The sequence below is a fragment of the Anguilla rostrata genome, chromosome 12 (genome assembly GCF_018555375.3).
Source record: "Anguilla rostrata isolate EN2019 chromosome 12, ASM1855537v3, whole genome shotgun sequence".
NCBI lineage: Eukaryota > Metazoa > Chordata > Actinopteri > Anguilliformes > Anguillidae > Anguilla > Anguilla rostrata.
This window is the reverse complement of record NC_057944.1, coordinates 21,263,765-21,284,213: the sequence shown is the minus strand read 5'-3', so window position 1 is coordinate 21,284,213 and position 20,449 is coordinate 21,263,765. Positions and strand designations below refer to the sequence as shown.

At 53.7% G+C, this 20,449-nt stretch overlaps 1 protein-coding gene across 2 annotated transcripts in view; it reads right to left on the bottom strand.

Annotated features, from left to right (window-relative positions):
• Window positions 1–20,449, bottom strand: part of LOC135235623 (transmembrane protein 135-like) — an 87,941-nt gene that overhangs the window by 30,743 nt on the left and 36,749 nt on the right. For both annotated transcript variants that reach the window (XR_010324419.1, XM_064301301.1), the window contains exons 5-6: window positions 19,251–19,316; window positions 1,850–1,896 (exon numbers count right to left, since the gene is read on the bottom strand). Coding sequence is in view for 1 of the 2 variants with exons in the window: in XM_064301301.1 (XP_064157371.1) it covers window positions 1,850–1,896; window positions 19,251–19,316 (113 nt within the window). In the remaining variant the exon portion in view is untranslated. The remainder of the gene's footprint in view (window positions 1–1,849; window positions 1,897–19,250; window positions 19,317–20,449) is intronic.

Here is a 20,449-nt window from a genome sequence, read left to right as displayed (position 1 = left end):
CCAGCGAGCCGGAACAACAATGGCATTCCTTAATTACTTGTAAAGGGGCAAAAAAGACCCCATTCCACTCCAGGCTCTTTCAGTTTACACGAGTTTTCCCCCCTTTAATTCCGGCTTCCGTGTCAATCCCCAAAATAGAGACAGGGTCCGGCTGGGACAGGCCTATTGTGAGTCGCCGTGGTGATGGACGAGGATTAGCTGCCGTGGCAACCGGCAGTGCTTTCTCGTCCACACTTGTTGGGAGCGGCGTTTGCGTGTGGCGCATGCACGCGGGCCGGTCCTGCTAGCGCCAGGCTGATCCCACAGCGCCCGCTGAGAGAGCCTCTTCACTCTAACCGCCAGGGCTGCCAAAGCACGGTGTGTTTAAACGGGACACCGAGCTCTATCTCTCTCTCCCTCTGGTGTGATTGTTTTAAACGCCATGGGTAAGTGAGCGCACAACAACTTTAACATGTATCCATTAAGGGAGCTGCGTTTAATGGTTAACACAATTTCAGGAAGGGTTTTGTTCTGGATTTGTTTGGCCCTCAGCAAGAGCTAAATTTAGGATGGAGGTCAGAGGCTCGCGTATATCAGAACCACTCTGTTCTGCTCTGGTATTTTCTTCTTCAGATGAAGATGCTGATATTTTCAGAACATCTGCACAAAGGTAAAATAAACACAGCACGGTCTTCTGCACTTTCACCCTCTGTCCCGTCAATTCTGGGGGGGGGGGGCACTTCCTCCCCCTTCCCTTGCATGCAGGAGCCTTGCCCAGCCATTCCTGGCCGCGGCGATACTAGCCTAATTGCTTTCAGCAGAAATAATTGGGACTCTAATTCATGAGCTGTCAAAGGTGAGCCAGCCCACCTTGTGTTCCTGATTTAGACTTCAGCGAAGCCGCCTCCCACCCTCCCTGCCCTCCGCTGAGCCGTGACCTGCCCCCCCCCCCCCTCGCCTGCCACCCAGCCGAACCACGCACCCCTTTGTTCCACGGGAGCGGGGAAGAACAGAATCGGCATGACCTACAGTGTCATTCAATTTGTCCAGTCTCCGCGGTTCCGCCCCCCCCCTCCCGACCCGACAGGCATTCATGCGCCCGCACATCCAGAACGCTCCGCTGCCGACCAGCCAGTATTTATGGGGTTTTAAATCTGAAAGAACACGTTAGGGTGAATAAACCGCAAGGCCGACGCCTGCCCAAGCGCCCGCCAATATCGTCTGTCCGCCGTCATCCCATCTGAAGGATTGGCGTCCGCTGTAACGCATGTCGTCAGCTGACCGCTCATTTCACATGCGTCTGCAACACGTCAGCCTTGGCTCCACAGCTACCCTACATCACAGGCCCTTGACCAATCGCAGCAGCTGCTGGTGAATGAGGACGTGACTGCGGACTGAAGGCTGTTTCCCAGGGAGACGCTGTGACTCCCGGCTGCAGTGGGCTCAGGGATGGTGTGGCCTGGGCGGGACGGGAGGCGCCACTGCGCTCCACACAGGGACCTCAGCTGGAGGCACCGCCCTGTGCTGCAGCAGTAATGCCGTCTCAGCTAAACCAGCCCTTCATTCTACCCACAAACTTCTACTGACAAACGTGATGAAGCATAGACTGTGCATGCCAAATCTCATTCATATCAAGCCCTGGTGATTTAAGTCTTTGGTGCAGAAACATTCAGAATGTGGGCAAATCTGACACTGAACAAAATGTTCCTAATGGTGCATATATTAAGAAAATTAACAATCCAATATGGGGGACACCACAGTCAAACTGACAAAGAAGAAGAATAAGTATATGCACCTTGCTCCTGTAATATAGTAATAATAAAAATAAGAATAATAGTTGTTTTTGTTGTTGTATGCTCATGTCACTCACCTGAAGAAGAACATGTAGAGAGAGGCGGTCATACAGAAGAGCAGCACCTGAGGAGGGGAGCAGGACAGACACACACAGGGGGAATGTGAGTAAAGCACATCAGAGAGATGCCCACACAAACCTGGCGTGTGAGGAAGCCGTGTTTGTGCTCACTGCTGAAACTGTTAAAAAGTCTGCTTTTCATCCGCACCCCCACCCCCGATCTGACCTGACCTTTCGGCCCTTCTATGCTCCAACCACCACGCGTTCCCTCCCCCCACCCCTCAGAACTCCCAACAGCAACCCCACACCCCACAGCACCCCCCACATACCCTCCCCCACCCCTCAGCACCCCCACCCCCACCCTTCAGCACACCTCCCCCACCTCACAGCACTCCCTACCCCCTACCCCACAACCCCACAGCACCCCCCACCCCAGAACTCCCACAGTAACTCCCACCCCACAGCACCCCCACTCCCTACCCCCGCACCCCACGCACCCCTCCCCCGCACCCTGGAGCCCAGAAGGGAGGGTATCTGCATTTCCTCCTGATGGCTGCAGGACGGGGCTGAAGGGCTGTTTGGGGAGTAAAGGGTAGCAGGCCTGCCCTTCCGCTGCGACGCTGCAGCTCTCCACTCCAGCCTGAGCGCGCTATTTTACCGCCGCTATTCATCATCCGGCCACTCGTATTCTTATTCCAGATATCGCCCTGGAAGCAGCCCCAGCGCCCGGCCCAGACCATCAGCGCAGCTGCTAAACCCCCCCTCCCCGACTCCCCTTCCCGCCAACAAATCTGGCCACCCCCACACCCCCCCCAGGATGAGGCTACATACAGGATCAAAGCAGCGCCTCTCAAAGACACCAAATAATCCCCCATTATTGGCAGCCAAGCCCCGCCCCCGATCCCCCCACAAGAACCTGATGAGTAAATCGGGCAGATATTCAGACGTTACAAACGCAGACACGGGCGATGTCTGCCACGTCCCATAGTTACATCCCATAATATTTACAAACTGTGTCGCGGCTCCCCAGCACAGTAGCTGGGGCTGCAGCTCGAGCGCTTTCCAACTTTACGGGCAGTTTTGAGCGCCGTATCAATTACAGGCCAGCGGGCCGCTGAGCGGCGTTCCTCCCCTCCGTGCCTCTCCAGGCCTTTGTGTGGCGGCCCCCGAGCGGCTGGATTCCGCGCGGCTCCCCGGGCGACACGCACGTCTCTGCCGTCAGGGCGGCCGCTGTGCAAACCCTCGCGCAGCTAAACCAAACAGAGAGACGGAGGCGACGTCCACCCCGGAGCCAAAGGTCAGGCCGGCCGTGTCCACACGCGGGGCCAGCCCCGCCCCTGCCGCACCACCCCACCCCCACATGACCCCCCACCCCCCCCCCCCTCCTGAAAAGCAGGGTTTCCCACCAGGAGCCTGACAGGAAACTAAGTGGAGTCAGACCCACCCAGCTGCAGTCCCTCGCGGCCTTTCCCCCAGGACTATCCGCACTGCGGGAACTGGCCCCGGGCCCCCCGCCCTCTCCCACCCACCCACCCTCGTCCCAGAATTAACCAAGACTAATTACCGCCTTGGCAAAGCCAGCCGCCGCCCCCCCTCCGCCCCACTTTTCTCACCCAATTACGGGCGGTTTTCCTGGTGCGGGCGGACCTGTGGCCAAAACAAAGGGCTCAAATAAAGAAGCACGAGAGATTTGAGCGCTATTTCACGCTTGAAATCAGGCCGTTCAATCAGAGCCCTGGGGAACGGTGGCGGGGAAACCTTTCACGCTTCCCCTGCCTTAATGTCAGAGACAAAAGCTGCTTACAGAACACCTGACACCAAATGAACTGGCCTTTCCGCACGCCAGCCAGGAAACATCAAATACCTCCGAGCCACTCAGATAAGAGAACATTTATCTGAGTATAAACAGCCGTAAAACAACGCGAAGGCGCGTGTGGGAAAGAGCGGACCCTGGACCACGGAACGGTCAGGCGCTCAGGAGAACCCCGAAAAACCAGACGAGATGGAGAGAGTGAGAACGAGACAAAGGAAGGGAGAGAGAGTGTGAGTGACAGAATAAAGGTAGAGGCAGAGTAGTATTACACTTCAGAGAGGGCTCCGCTTGTGTTTCGCAAGACAAAGGGGGGGGGGGGAACAGTAGCCAAAGCAACACATGAAATAAGCCTAGCCCCTGAAAGCAGCCATTGTGTGGGGAGCATGATATTCCCTTACAAACGCAGAGGGGCTGGCCTGCCTGCTGGAGCCTTTAAAGCAGGGCCAGTCTGGGGAAGCTCGCTGTAGCGCAGAGATGGCATTTCCATCAGCGGCTGGGCCCCGCCAGACGGCCAGGGGAGAGGGGCCGCTGCGCCGGGGGGCCAACTGACCCTGCGTACCTGCAGCCCACGCGCTCACACCCCGCCAGGGCAGAGAGGGAGAGAGGGAGGGGGGGAGAGAGGGAGAGAGAGGAGAGAGAGAGAGAGAGGGAGAGAGGGGGGGAGAGAGGGAGAGAGAGGAGAGAGAGAGAGAGAGAGAGAGAGAGAGGAGAGAGAGGGAAGGGAAGGGAGAGAAGAGAGAGAAAGGTAAAGAGAGAGAGGGGGAAAGAGAACCCTTTGAAGCTTCCCACCCGTTCCACAGGCCACTGTGACTACAGGCCAGCCTCCACCCACGCCCTGCACTCACACACACACACATACACCCACACATAGACACACACATTCACACACACGTACATATAGCCTATTCGTACAATGACACCAGTCCTGAATGCACACACATACACACCACCTCCTCCGTTCTCTCAAAAAAAGCAATACACTCACAGACCCTCTCCTGAACTCACTCACACACACACACCCTCTCCCACACTCACTCACAAAACCAGAAAACACCCCCATCACAGCAGACATACTGTAAGTACAATAAGCGGACTCTCACATACATACAGGCTCATCCAACATGCTTTCTTTCTCCATGTCTCCCACAGTAGCATTGAATCTCACAACAGCCGTTACCAGGAACAGTGACAGAAAAACAGGGGAAGAGCGTGAGTTCTCCTCTTCTGTAATGGTTCTGGATAAGAGCATGTGTTAAGTGATAGTAATGTAATTTGTGCCCGATGCATGACTTCACAAGAGAAGAACAAAGAGCATGCTGGAAGGCTGTAGGGGAACTGGTGCCAGTGGTTGGGGTTGCCAGTGTGTGATTTGAGAAATGGCTGTGATGCCAGAAAAGCATGTCCTGCTGTAAAAACTGTTACTGAAGCACACAACCCCTCGCACGTGATGAACTCACATTCGTTTTCTCATACAAACAAAACAGGGACGGCTAGGATAATCATATACACTTTGCTACACTCAAGAAAATATGTGATCAGTGGTTCATGTCAGCTCAGTGTCAAGCATGTGGACTGCACATACACCTACAGTATGCAGAGAGACAGACATACACACAAGCACATGTGCACACACACACACACAAATACGTGCACGTACACACGCGCACACACACACGCACACACACACACACACACACGCACGCACACACGCACACACACACAGATTGCGTGCGCTGTGTGGAAAAGCGCTCCCCGTCCAGAGGCATCAGTCCACAGCTGTAGAGAAACACAAAGGGGAGGCGGGGGCTGAAGCGTGAGATCGATCGGCTCTGCCGCCCCTCAGCCGCATTGCTGCCGTGCCAGCGCCCAGCAAACCAAACAGGCCGCCCGGCCCCTCTCCCCCGCGCCGGCCCGCCCGAGGCCCGCTGTTTTCACAGCGCATACATGCGCGGGACTCAGGATAAGCCCTCAGCAGCCTACGCAGCGCTTCTGCACAGCGCAGGGGCCACACGAAAACACCGAGGGCCAGAGGGCGACGGCGGGTCACTTCAGCTCGGGCTAGCCTAGCGTAGCTGCCCGCCCCCCTCACAAGCGCGCTTCCGCTGCGTCCTGCAGAGGCAGGTCTGCCGGGTTTTTTTCGACGGGGGCAAATGAGGGCCTCCGTCGACTGCACCGCTGGTCGGGCCGGGGGGGGAGGGGGGCGGGGGAGATTTCGGGGCGGATGAGGTAAATGAAATATCAGCTTACTGAGAACGCGGCGGAAACAAAAAGGGCCCAGTCCAGAAACAAAATGAGAGAGGGAGCCGGCCTTTCCCAAGACGGGAGCCAGGGTAATGTACAGCTGACACCAGCTGTCATCGTCCAACAGAGTGAGCCGGGAGCGCGGAACGGAGAGGAGCGGAGCGGAACGCAGAGGAGAGGAGCACGGAGGAGCGGAGCGGAGGGCGGGCCCCGAGGCCAGGGCCCTCCTGTAGCACAGGAGCACGGCTAGGGGCTCCCCTCCCCGTGCTGAGAGATTAGACTTTATTACAACCAGTCTTACAGGCTCTCTCATTTATTACACTGCGCCCTCCCCCTCCCCCACCTCCCCTCCACTCATTTTAATTACCCCGTTTAGCGTCCCCCCGATCTGTCCCCTTTTATGACGGATCGGGTGGCGTCCCGCAGAACGGAGCCCCTCGCCCCTCGCCCCCCGAGCCGAACCCAAACCTTGGGAGGGAGCTCTGCGGAAAAGGCGGAGGGAGGAATCGGGGCTTTGAAAGCCCCGCTGTGCGGAGCAGGGAGGAGGCCTCAGACTGGCTCTCCGCGCGTGTGTATATACAGACCTGCCAGGACAGGCGGCTAATGTCAAAGGTTCTGGCTGCTGCACTAAAAATACGAAGCTCAAATATGTGGTAAGTTACAGACGCTCCTAAATATTTCTATATAAAGAAATACAAATAATGCAAAAAGGTCTGCTGGTTGCCACTTGGTGTCACTGTGAATCACTTTTATTGCTATAAACTTTAATCACTGGACAAATGCAGAGGCCCCAACTCTTCAGTCAGTGCGCTTCCACTTAATAAGAGCAAATTAAAGGCAAAAGGCAGCGGTCTTCCCTCAAGGTGGCGCATAACCGCTCCCAGGCTGAACGCACCGCCAGCGTCACCGTGCAGCCGGCCGTGTCACGCGCACGGGAGTCCCACTAGAGTCTCTGCCGCGCCTCCTCAGCCGGTCTGAAAGGGGAACGGGGCTTTGAGGGACAGCAGTGCTGAGAGCTCCAGAGAGAGCTGATTACAGGACACCTGTATGCAGGGGGAAGGGCTGTGTCCTGCCGGCGGCTAGCCTTCTCTCAGCAGGGCTTTGATCACAGGGCTTATAACAGGCCCGGAGCTGTGAATCCCGCGCATTAGCATATGAACAGGAGCGCCCGCCGAGCCCAGCACAGGGTCCGATCCCACAGTGCTAAACAGAGGAGCTGCCCGCCAGAGCCAGACAGCCCCAGCCCAGTCAACAAACGCCAGCCGCCGCAGTCAGAGCCACCCACGGCGGAGCCCCAGTCCCACCCCCTCCATCTCCCAGATCCCAGCTCCCAGCTCTCAGCTCCCTGCTCCCAGATCTCAGCTCCCAGCTCCCAGATCCCAGCTCCCAGCTCCCAGCTCCCTGCTCCCAGCTCCAGTACAGGAGGGCCTCTGGGACTCACAGGTCTGTAATCAGTCAGCGCGGTCCGCATGCCTCCCCCACCCGGCACCGCAAACGCTCACGCTCCAAACAGGCCAGACTCCCATGCAGGCACTTACTGTAAGGGCTATGATGTCATGAGGGCTGGATGTGTTTTGCAGACACCGTCAGGGGGTCACGGGTAATCAGGGGTGTTTAAAATTGGACAGGGACAGTGCATGTGGCCTGCAGCGCGCAGTGCACTCTTTCCTGTCAAATTCAACCAGCATGACCGCATATATTTCTGCTGCCATAACGTATTTGTGTTGAACACAAGATAACTGCAGCTAACAATGAAAAAGTGATAAAGGAATAATTTATAAAGACTAAATTAAAAAGAAGACAAATGAACAAAGTAATTAATATGATAATGAGCTACTATTATTATTTTTTTAGAGTTAGAGCAGCTATGGTGTGAATGGAATGCCCATAGCTCAGTTTATCTACGTGCTGCAGTACAGGGTGCTGTTGATTGCTCTCCACTATTCCAGGAAATCAGGGGCCTCTGACTTCCATGTACTTCTCACATTTTGTGATGAAGTGCAGCTGTCTCAACCAATTGTGGACTCACTTTCTCCCTCTCTCTCCCCCCCCCCCATCCTTCCTAACCCCCTCCCCCTCAGTCAGAGCTCAGGATATACGGTTTCTATCATTAGATGCAGGAAGTGCAGAAAATCTCGGCCATTTTCCTCACAATTGCGTCAGATCAACTTCCTCTGCCGGCGCATTCCCGCAATCTTTGGCCTGCGCTTCTGCATTTCTGCATGCGCGCGTTGCAGCACGCTGGCCGCCGTGCATGCGGCTGCAGCTCAGGGTCTGCCGCGGACAGCCTGAGAAACGTTTCACAGGAAGGCTTCAGGAAGTCACAAATGTACTTCGGGTTTAACAAGAAATATCTTCTCTCAAGTATTTTTACACACCACAAAAAAATGTCTGCTTTTTCTTTCCTCCAATGGCTATCTTCTGAACTGTGCGTGTGTCTCAGGTCAAATTGCATGTTCAGATCAGAAAACAGGTCATTTAAAAAAGGAAAAGAAAAAAATGGGTCAAATGTTAACAAAAACAAATTGCTCTGGGAGGAAGACGGGCACTGTTGGGTGCCGGCGCGGACGGGCGGCGTCGTTAAAAGTGCTGGTTTGCGTTTCGGCTGCCGTGCCGGTCGAAGGAACGGCGTTCAAACGCAAACCTCGCTTCACCCCTCTTCTTTGGCCTCGCGGTGACCTCTGACCCCGCCCCCCTCCCTCAGGTAGCCCCTCCCACCCCAGGGCCACCTGTGTCAGCGGCCCCAGGGGAGGGGAGCAGGGGGCGGGGCGTCGCGGTGACACGCGATACAGTACAGAGAAGCGCTGCCTTTGTCCTGCTCCGTTTCAGCGGGGACAGCGGGGACAATGGAGAGGGCACATCTTTCAGGACAGCCCCACTCTCCGGTCCCCTTTCCCTCTGTTTTTCACCCACTCACTTTGTGTGCTTGGGGGAGTCACCCCTTGCCAAAAGACGCATGAGAGAGAGAAAGAAAGAGAGAGACAGAGATTACAGATTACACCTGGAGGCGGAGGAGACACGTCACCTGCCGCTTTTGAACATTACTGTTGGCCCTTTTTTCCATGTTTGACCAGCGGGGAGCCCATTAAAACTTTATTTGTGCCTCGCTATCCTGAGAGCGCAATGCTAAAAGAACGCACTGGGGCCGTTTCCCTTTTAGTCAAAGTACAGGGCAGCATTTATGATCTTGTGAGTGCGGTAACAGGCCTCTGTAATTTACTGCAGGCTTTGCCCAGGCACATTAGCAGCCCTGTTTCACCATGGCCCCGCTTTCCCAGCCGAACCCCCGGCACGCGGGGCCACCGCGGCTCCGCCCCCGAGGCTCCGCCCCCCCTCCCCGAGCGGGAGATGCTATCAGGCCGCGGCGGTAAACAACGCTTGCGTTGTCCTGGATGCGGGCCACCTCGCTGCACCGCGACCTGATGCTTATCGAGTCAGGGTGGTCCTTCCTCCCGCGCACATGCTCAGTGCGGCCCTGAACTTCCTGCTTTTATCGCGGTGGACGCCCCTGCCCCCAAGGCCACCGGTGACGAATCAGCCGCTCACAATCAAGTCACCTTTTGTTATAATGGGGCATTAATTTCAGAGTCCACCCCCGCTAAGGAATATGAACAATGACCCTCCCCCCCTCCTCTTGAAATATGTGGCTGTGAACTTCCTTTAGTGTAGTTCAACCTATAGGAGGCTCTCGATATCATTCGATATTGTTTACCCAACTTCCTTTGACTTGCCGTCTTAGTTTAGTTTGTACCGAAGCCATTAAAAATACGGCAATAGTCATTTTAATGTGGAACAGCGAATACCAAGGCCTGCGTCTCACATTAAGATGCCTATTACAAACCATGTGATTTAAGGGGGCCTCCCAAACAGTCCATTTGCTGAAAAAACTGTTCCAAATTTAGCAAATCAGAAAAATTTTCAAACTCAAACCTGCACATTCTTTTAAAGTATGGTCCAACATGGTGTGGGTATGCCATCTTTAGACTGAAAAATACCAGAAAAACGAAGAGAACTCGCAAAACTGTGGGTTAAAGAGAAATCGGCGATTACAAAAGTCAAAATAGCCGGCAGTTTAATTAAAATCAGATGGAGGCAGAAATGGTCTGATATTTATCTCGTAATTCAAGTCTGGCATTAGATCCAGCTGGGCCCAATTTGTTCAGGATAAAACGCTCAAAAATGCATTCTTTACTCTGTCAATCACACACAGAAAAAACACTCATTTGTGCAAACAGAAATTTAGGAGTCAAAACTAAGCTTTATGATCCTTTTTTCGTTTGAAACCTAGAACAAACTTGGAGGCTTTTCGTTCCCCTTCATAACCTGATCTTGGGCTTGTGCTACCAAACACAGGCGGAAGAGAAGATGTCAGAAGAGGCTGAAGGCATGCGGGGTGTCGCCTGCACTCCGGATGAGCCACTCACATCATCAGTGAGTGAGAGAGACCAGCGTCAGGACAGCTGCACACGCGCAGCCAAAACACGCCTCAATAATCAGGCCTCACTGAGCTGACTTATCTGCTCCTCGGACAGCTCTGGACAGGCAGATATGAGCTCTCTACAAAACACACACTCGCACGCAGCCAGGCTGGCAGGCACGCACGCACAGACACACACACACACACACACACACACACAAACACTAAGCACACCATTATTAAAAGGCAGTTAGTGTATTGAGTGGAAGCTGTTGTTCGCTGATGCACAAACCTACTTGTAATTATCCCCGGTCACTGTGCCCAACGCGCAATAGCACGCTTATCCCCATCCCCGCACGCACACAGACACTGCAGTGAGCGTTTCTGCAGATCAAGCCAAAGTTCTGCCGCAGCGCACCGGACAGGATGGGGAAACCGGGCTGAATGATACCAGACCAGGCTGGACGACTCCGGGGAAGCAGCACGTCGTCTTCTGCGGGAGAAGATTCCGGAACGTCAGAAAGGCCTCTGGCCAAGGCCGGTCTGAGGCCTAAGCGTGCTGCCAGCGGTGTGGTCTCCCCCCGCCATCTGCCATCGCTGCGCCACCTTCCCCCCCCCCCCCCGCTCTCAACCATCGCTGAAAAAAACCAATGTTTGCTTTGCACTTGAAGGCAGGGGGGTAGGACTAAAAATACAGGCGGAGATGGTGCCCCGGCCAGTGCGGCTGACCCTGATTAAGCAATGCAGCTCGCAAATCATGCAGCGCTCATTACACGGCGGAGTGGGACCTGCAGCCCGAGCCAGGCCAGCTGGAAGTGGAAAGTATAATTTCATCTTCTGGACGTTGGAAACCATTTAAGGCTCTAGTGGCGAAACAGACTCAGCACTTCACTTTACTCTGAGCACAGGGGTATTTTAATCAAGCCAAACATTATTCACTCACTTAGACACACCCATGAATGTGTACACACATGTAGACACACACACACATACACAATACCTACACGTAGACACACACACACACACACACGCACACACTCCATACATGGACATACACACAGACCACACAGGTACATACACTGTACGTGCCTGTACATATTAGCTCACAGCTAAGCATGCACACACAAGCAAGCACGCAGACGGATGCGACCACAAGTTCTGACAAACAGGGCCGCACTGACAGGAGCGGGACCAAAGTGTCCTCTCGCAGGGCTGGTGTGCGTTCACACTACATGTGTTGCTATGGTTGCGCGAGCTGTCTGCCTGGCCCGCTCGCAGCCGGCAGCGCGAGGCCTCGGCTCCCAGCCAGAGGCGCCGAGGGCCGGTTTTTGGCGAGCGCGCGGGGGCCGGGCCCTCCTGGAGGACCCCGGGCGCTCCGGGGAAGGGTGTGAAGAGGAAGGGAGAGTTTCCATTAGGCCAGCGAACAATGCCTGAGCACGGCTCCCAGGGCCCTCAGTGTCCGCTCCTACATCCTCTCCAGCCTGGCCTCCTGTCTGAGCAGCATCCACTGGACACGCTCAGCGCAGTGCAGACCAGCGCAGTGCAGACCAGCGCAGACCAGCACAGTGCAGACCAGCGCAGAACAGCACAGTGCAGACCAGCGCAGTGCAGACCAGCGCAGACCAGCGCAGACGAGCACAGACCAGCGCAGACCAGCGCAGACCAGCGCAGACCAGCGCAGACCAGCGCAGACCAGCACAGACCAGCGCAGACCAGCGCAGACCAGCGCAGACCAGCACAGACCAGCGCAGACCAGCGCAGACCAGCGCAGACCAGCGCAGACCAGCGCAGACCAGCAGCAGACCAGCGCAGCGGCAGACCAGCGTAGACCAGCGGCAGACCAGCGCAGTCAGACCAGCGCAGACCAGCGCGCAGGCAGACCAGCACAGACCCGCACAGACCAGCGCAGACCAGCGACAGCCCGACCAGCGCAGACCAGCGCAGACCAGCACAGACCAGCGCAGACCAGGCACAGACCAGCACCAGACCAGTGCAGACCAGCACAGTGCAGACCAGCGCAGTGCAGACCAGTGCAGACCAGCGTAGCACAGACCAGCGCTCTGTCAGGACAGCACGGGAAACTGCATGTGAGCAGGAGGCGTCTGCGATGTGCGTCTGCGCGTACAAAGGATACTTCCGATTTGACCCCTGCGCCCAGGGTAGCCCTCCTCGACTACGCTGAGTCGCGTGACCTCGGCCGCGACTCGCTCGTTCCGATGCCCGACTTCAACAGGACGCGGGATGCTCCCCGAGCAGCGATCCGATGTTTGACGTGCCCGCTGAAATTTCACTCGCCCACAACCTCGCTTTTAATGTCTTTCCGTCCGTTTACATAACATTACGACATACTAGAGGTAAAGATTCTGGCGTCAGAGTGCGTTCAAACCGTTCTGGCCTGTCAGTGTCCTGGGCAGAACCTAACCTAGCTCTGCGATGAGAGCATCATGTAAGCCTTGATAAAAGCGCTAATAATCAGTCCATTACCATTACCATTTATTTGGCAGACGCTTTCATCCAAAGCGATGTACAAAAGTGCATTTCATCGTCGTGGACAACTACAAAACACAGGTTCAATAAGACACATTTAGTGGGATTTGCCCAGACGTGGGCCCTATTACTGTCACGTGAACAATTTAACAGGCGGGAAACGTAATGCAGGCTGCATCTGGGGGGGAATGCGCGTGGGGGAGAACGTGGGCAAGGCTTAGAAATATTTACCTGGAGAAAACACGGAGCGAAACTCTTTCTTCCCTCTTTTCTTTTCATGCCCTTTCACTCAGAAAGAGCTTTGTTTGACTGACACGACCGTTAAGGGCTGAGCAGAAAATGAAAGAGGGAAACTTTATCTCCCAGCCCGCTCCCGAGTTTTGTGTCGTATGCGGATATATGAACAACCGCACTGTGTTAAACTCATAGGGGAGGGAGAGGAGGGCTGGCTTAAGAAAGGGACTGTACGGAGAGTGGAAAAAAAGTCTCTAAAAGGAAAGCGGGGATCGCTGATAATGTCTGAAACAGGAGAAGTACCCCGCCACAACACTCTGAATAAGATTATCTGATCTGTCTCTCCCGCTAGAATGGCATTCTTTGTCACTCCTGGACAAGCTGAGCAGACAGGCCTCGGATCACATCGCCGTTTCCTTTAGAAAGCTTCCCCCCCACCCCTCCCTCGCTGCATCTCTCTCTCTCCTTCATTCTCTCCCTCCCTGGCTGTTGAGAAAGAGCTGAAGTGACTGAGAGGGGTAATTTCCCAGAGTCTGAGAGGGGTAATACCCCAGACTGTGAGAGGGGTAATACCCCAGACTCTGAGAGGGGTAATACCCCAGACTGTGAGAGGGGTAATACCCCAGACTGTGAGAGGTATACAGACTGTAGAGGTTACCCCGACTTGAGAGGGTAATACCTGACTCCCGGAAGGGTATAACCCAGCTCGGATAGCAGCGTGAATCCCCAACTCTGAGATCTCCCTATCCCCGCTGTGAGAAGTACTAACGACTGAGAGGGGTAATTCCCAGACTCTGAGAGGGGTAATACCCAGACTGTGAGAGGGGTAATACCCCAGACTCTGAGAGGGGTAATACCCCAGACTCTGAGAGGGGCAATAACCCAGACTCTGAGAGGGGTAATAATACCCCAGACTCTGAGAGGGGTAATAACCCAGACTGTGAGAGGGGTAATACCCCAGACTCTGAGAGGGGTAATACCCCAGACTCTGAGAGGGGTAATACCCCAGACTCTGAGAGGGGTAATACCCCAGACTGTGAGAGGGGTAATAACAGATAGTGAAACTTGGCCTGTCCGATGCGGCTGTGCAGTGGTGTGTGGGGAGGGGAGCTCGAGGCCGATGCAGAGGAGATGTGTGCGGCTGTACTTTGGGGCAGGGGCTCTTGACATTTTCTCATGCTCCGTCCGAGCGGCGAAGGGCGCGAGCGTCAGCCGGCGCACAAGGAGCGCTCTGTGCGCCCGAGCCAAAGGTCAGCTGCAGGCTAAGCGGCGCAGCTGCAGCGAGCGCAGGCCGCGCCGCGCACAGTCAGACGCGCCACAGGGTGGGCGGGGAGGGGCCCCATGCCGCAAATGAAAACTCGGCGATTGTGAGGAAAGAATGGAGCCTTTATCCGGCGCTCTGAGGGGGAACGTCTGGCCGGAGCGGTGACGGCCACACCGCGGCCCGGGTCACACCGCGGCCCGGGTCACACCGCGGCCCGGGTCACACCGAGGCCAGGGGACGGTGAGAAACAGGGCGGAGAGCGGGCCAGCCCTACCGCTCCACCTGCTGCGCCTGCACCACCTGCTTTCATAGGAGTGTGTGTGCGCGTGTGTGTGTGCGCATGTGTTTCCATGACAGCACGCGTCTGGCAAACCGCATGTAGCCACCTGTTCATATTTAGCAGGCGAAGAATGCATCACAAATGCGGTGAACTCCGCTTGCCGTAAAATATACACCTCAAAGGTAGCACAGACCGTGATTGACATACTGCTTCCTCCCTTTCCTGTGAGGTCTGGGGAGAAGGGAAGAGCTGTTCAGCTCTCAACTCCTCAGAGCAAATGACATCACAAATGCAGATATCACACATCTGGAGATGTAGTCCAATGGAGCAACGGGGATGAGAGGCCTTGCTCTGGGATATGACACATGAGCTCATGATCCCTCCACAGGAAGTTTGTGTTGTAACTCGTCCACACTGCTGCAGCTGATTGAGAGCCTGTGTCCTAACCAATCTACACAGCTGTAGCGGATAGCAGACCTGTGTCTTAACCATTTAATACTGCTGGAGCTGATTCTTAACCACTACACTGCTGCAGTCAGTTTTGAGTGGGATTCCCCAAACCATAACCACTGACTGGGGCTGACGTGCCCCTGTACAGACAACGATTCTGGACAGATGGCCGCATTTCACCAGGGAAGAGAACCTTATAGAGCCCCTCAGAGAACACCGCCGTGGCCTAGTACGGTCAAGCAAACTGTCTCCATGGCTACGCCGTCCTTGACGACAGAGCCAGCTATTATTGTCTGTCTAGAACATTTATAAGAGCAACCTGGGGAATACTTTATTCCAGTCCGCTCTGTGATTATCAACATCTACACTTCTCAAGGAGAAAATATTATCATTTGCTTTTTTCACTGCTGTATGTGACCGTCATTATTTATGGGGCGGTCCTGACGTGCCAACTCCTGGAGAGCCAAGGACTTGGAACACGGTCAGTGTCAACGATGCTGATACACAGCTAAAACATCGCCGCTTCCAGAAACACACACACACACACACACACACACACACACACACAAAAAGTCAAATCTCCCAGGAGATTCCACGAGGATTTTGCTAAAATTGGAGGTTGGCGTCTCGGCCGCATGAATGGACAATCGCGGCAGGTCTCCCCACGGTTCACGGGCGTCGCTCGGCCCCCTTCCGACGTTTAAGCCGCGCGATGCACAGTGGTTCCGTCATCAGGCTAAGCCCCAGGTAATGAGCAGCGCCAGAGAGAAAGGTACTCAGGCTGGGCCGGACGCTGACAGACGGCCCTATTCAATTACACCGCTCCACACTGGCTGCTTTTAAAGCACATTACTGCTATTCACAAACGCATTACAGACTCGTCTGTTGAAAGCTACAATAACGGGGCTCCCTGATAAGTCGTGGAAAAAATGCTCTTTGTAATGACTACCCCCTTGTCTTAAGGAAACCTCCTCCTCCCAGGCTTGAGAGAGGACCGTGTTAAAAAAAGAAAAAAGGAGGGATTCAGTGACGAGGGTATTTAATGTTTCCACCTGCATTACGCCCGCCTTCGCCACGGTTACCAGATCAAATTTGTAGCAGCACTGGGGGGGGGGCTTTGCTGGAGTGACAAGTGACATCTCAGCAGATAATGTGCTACCGGTAAGGCATGTAAGAATCTGGACTGTGTGCATTAAGAAATACTCCACTTCACCTCAGCGAAAATGCTCACTATTATAAAACACTATAAAACAGTATCAATAAACTGCACATTTTGAGTGAGGCTGAAACACATTGCTAAAATATTGACTTAAAAGATCAGGAACAGACTCACATCCCTCTGGCCGTAATCCCAGCCAAACTCCGCCCAGGGTATAGAATTCCTTCTGATAAATCTACAAAACTTAAAACTAGATATCAACGATAAAAATGCACTTAAGAATAAGTTATAAAAATCTATTGTGCATTGTGTGTTGAGAGGGGGTGGGGGTGTCTGCAAAACCAGTTTTTCCGTCTGACAGGCAAGTGAACTGGCGACTGGCAGGCAGAGGCAGCGCAGAGCTACCTTCCCTGCGCAGCCCGCTAACAAGCAGCCCTTCAGACTGGCAACAGGAGCCGGCGGGGATTAACCGCAACAGGACGGAGAGAGGAAAAACAAGCGCCTATCAAACTAAGAAAATAAACAGCGGAATGACAGAGCGAAGAACGGTGCCAAGCTGTTTAAACAATGGGCCCGAGCGGCGGCCCGCCGGAGGCTGCCTTCGTTTGGCAGAGCCTGCCCCCACTGTCCTAATCTAATCTGCCTGGTCCACGAGACAGGCCTGAGATGAGTCTGAGACGTGCCTGATACGAGTCTGAGACATGCCTGATACAAGTCTGAGACGGGTCTGATACAAGTCTGAGACGGGTCTGATACGAGTCTGAGACGTGCCTGATATGAGTCTGAGATGTGCCTGATATGAGTCTGAGACATGCCTGATACGAGTCTGAGACGTGCCTGATACGAGTCTGAGACGTGCCTGATATGAGTCTGAGACGGGTCTGATATGAGTCTGAGATGTGCCTGATACGAGTCTGAGACGGGTCTGATACGAGTCTGAGACGGGTCTGATACGAGTCTGAGATGTGCCTGATACGAGTCTGAGACATGCCTGATACGAGTCTGAGACGGGTCTGATACGAGTCTGAGACATGCCTGATACAAGTCTGAGACGTGCCTGATACAAGTCTGAGACGTGCCTGATACGAGTCTGAGACGTGCCTGATATGAGTCTGAGACGTGCCTGATACGAGTCTGAGACGTGCCTGATACAAGTCTGAGACGTGTCTGATACGAGTCTGAGATGTGCCTGATACGAGTCTGAGACGGGTCTGATATGAGCCCGATATGAGTCTGAGACGTGTCTGATACAATTCTGAGACGTGCCTGATACGAGTCTGAGACATGCCTGATACGAGTCTGAGATGTGCCTGATACGAGTCTGAGACGGGTCCGATATGAGCCCAATATGAGTCTGAGATGTGCCTGATACAAGTCTGAGACATGCCTGATACGAGTCTGAGACATGCCTGATACGAGTCTGAGACATGCCTGATACGAGTCTGAGATGTGCCTGATACGAGTCTGAGATGTGCCTGATACGAGTCTGAGATGTGCCTGATACGAGTCTGAGACGTGCCTGATACAAGTCTGAGACGTGCCTGATACGAGTCTGAGATGGGTCTGATACGAGTCTGAGACGGGTCCGATATGAGCCAGATACGAGTCTGAGATGTGTCTGATACAAGTCTGAGACGTGCCTGATACGAGTCTGAGATGTGCCTGATACGAGTCTGAGACGGGTCTGATACAAGTCTGAGACGGGTCCGATATGAGCCTGATACGAGTCTGAGACATGCCTGAGACGGGTCTGATATGAGCCTGATACGAGCCTGAGACGGGTCTGATACGAGCCTGAGACGGGTCTGATACTGATTGAGGGACAGCTCCACTGACTATCCCTCAATCAGTCCTCTTCAGTGTGACCAAATTATTAAAATGAGAATGGAAGTTCACAACAATCCCTGCTACTACATTTCATTTGTGAGATGCAGGACAACTACAGATAAACTGACGGCAGTGAATCACAAGGAAGTTTACGTGCAGAAAGAGACGAGTGTGTGAACTGCTAGCGGAAAAAGGGCTCTTAAGATATTATCCTCAGGAAGACTTTAAACACTCCCAATGTGAAAGGGCTCCACTGCAAACAACAGTTTGGTCTGACAGTTCTTTGTCAGCAAATGGCAAGACTACGGGCGGCGACCAAGGAGGTAATCGATAACCCCCGGAAGCGCAGCCTGGTGAAAAGACGGCCTCTCTTGCGCAGGAAGCGGAGAGAAAGCAGGGGAGCGTGGGGACTGTGAGACACAAGCCGCCGTGCCGCACACAGGGTGTCGGGTGTTGAGGGCGACAAAAGCAGCGGAAGGGAAGGCCACGCCCCTGCTCCCGGACCAGAGACGAGAACGCCTCCACAAAAGCCCTCCGTCCGCCTCACCTACAAAGGCCACAATAGCACCTTGGAGCCAATCCCCGATATTGGGCCAGAAAGAGGCCTTAAACGGCTTCGGTATGGAAATGCTTTACCAGACGGCAAACGGCGAGAGATGTCTCATTTCATATCAAACCATGCTCTGTGCAGTGCGCCCACTGTGCGCGAGGTGATTTTAACATCGCGTAACCCTCGCTGTGTTGCATAGACGTTTAACACTAAAATTAGACTAAAAGCATTGGGCGAAATCGAACAGCCTAAGGAAAGCAGTCGATGAAAATGAAATAATGGGCTTTTTAAAACACGGCCTGCGTACAATTATTACGAAACGTGCCACACGTAGCGTACACTTTAAAGCCAGATTTTCAGCAATGAAGAATGAATACCCCATTTTTTCATCTCAATAAACTCTTTTCCACTTCTCTGGCTACAAGGAGGGCAATGATATCAATGGTCTAATACCCTGCTTTCTTTCTTCCACCCTCCCTTTCTTTCTTTCATTCATTCATTCTTTTAGAAACCATCTCAATCACCCCTCTGACAAATTGCCAATCAGCGTTGAACAAAGAGTGAGGGTGTCTTTGTTGGAAGTGTTTTGTGATTGGGGAGAGCTTTTGAGGCCCGTTCCCATTCTGGCTTTAGCGCTGGAGCATGGCTTGGTTAATGGGGATCCTGTTTGGAGTGCTGATCCCATCCCGGGTCTCACCTCTCCGTGTCTGATGGGGTTAATGACTCCTCTCGTCACTCCCATTCGGAATATCGTCTCTGTCGCCTGGAAACAAGAGACACATAAATTAGCGGATAAATTCCCCGGACGACCCGCGTTTCTGGGCCGATGGGGAGACAGAATTAAACAAACATTGTTTAAGGCTGTAGCAGAGAAAACTGGGGATGCGGAGTTCATTCGAAACCCAGAAAACATAAGACACAAATGGAATATACAGCTAATCATATACACAGGAATAAGACTGGGTCACTCCTTTCACAACATATGTAAAGGTCACAATCGGAATATGGCCCTAGAACAAGGATCATTATCCTGAATATGGTTTGTATGTAAACAGTGTGCGCAATACCTTGACCAAGAGGTAAAAAATGGTTTCCTCCAGCACTCAAAGTCGAATGGCTAAATGTTTGACGGGTTCAAAAACTGGAAAACTGGACATGGCAACTCTGTTCCCTTCACTACACAGAGAACAGAGTAAGCTTTGAGAAAGGCACTGAATATTGTCGTTGTTTGTGGCCCTTGGGCAGTGATTCTGAAGAGGGACTTCATACAGCGCTAGCAGGGATTTGTTTAATAAAGCTGTCATGGTAGTGAATGCAATCACAGCTCATGACAGCTTGAGTGTTCCCAAACCGCTGGGGGAACAAGCAATAGTAATACTTCTGTTGAGAGCCCTTAGAGCTGAAAACAAGCCACAGTCACAACTCACACACTCACACGCTATGAGTGTGTGTGCGCGTGTGTGTGTGTGCGCGCGTATGAGAGTGAGAGTATGTGTGTGTGTGTGCGCGTGTGCGTGCGGGTGTGTGTGTGCGCGTATGAGTGAGAGTATGTGTGTGTGTGTGTGTGAGCCTGTGTGTGTGTGTGTGTGTGTGTGTGTGTGCGTGTGTGTGTGTGTGTGTGTGTGTCCTGATTTTCAAAGGGAGGTAATGTGGCAGATAATCAGGCATGCTGTTAATGCAGCATGTGACAGGTTGGATGCTGGGATACGTCCGACCCAGGACAAAGGGGCCGCGGGGTTCCCCCTCAGCTCCAGGTCCGCGCCTTTCCCCTCTAAATAGCCTTCATTTGTTCCCGCTATGCAGCTATCGCCAGATCCCCAAATTATCTACACTAAACGGTGCACTTTTCTTTCCCTCCAAATGTCCAGGGTCCAAAAAAAATCCCCTGAAATTGTC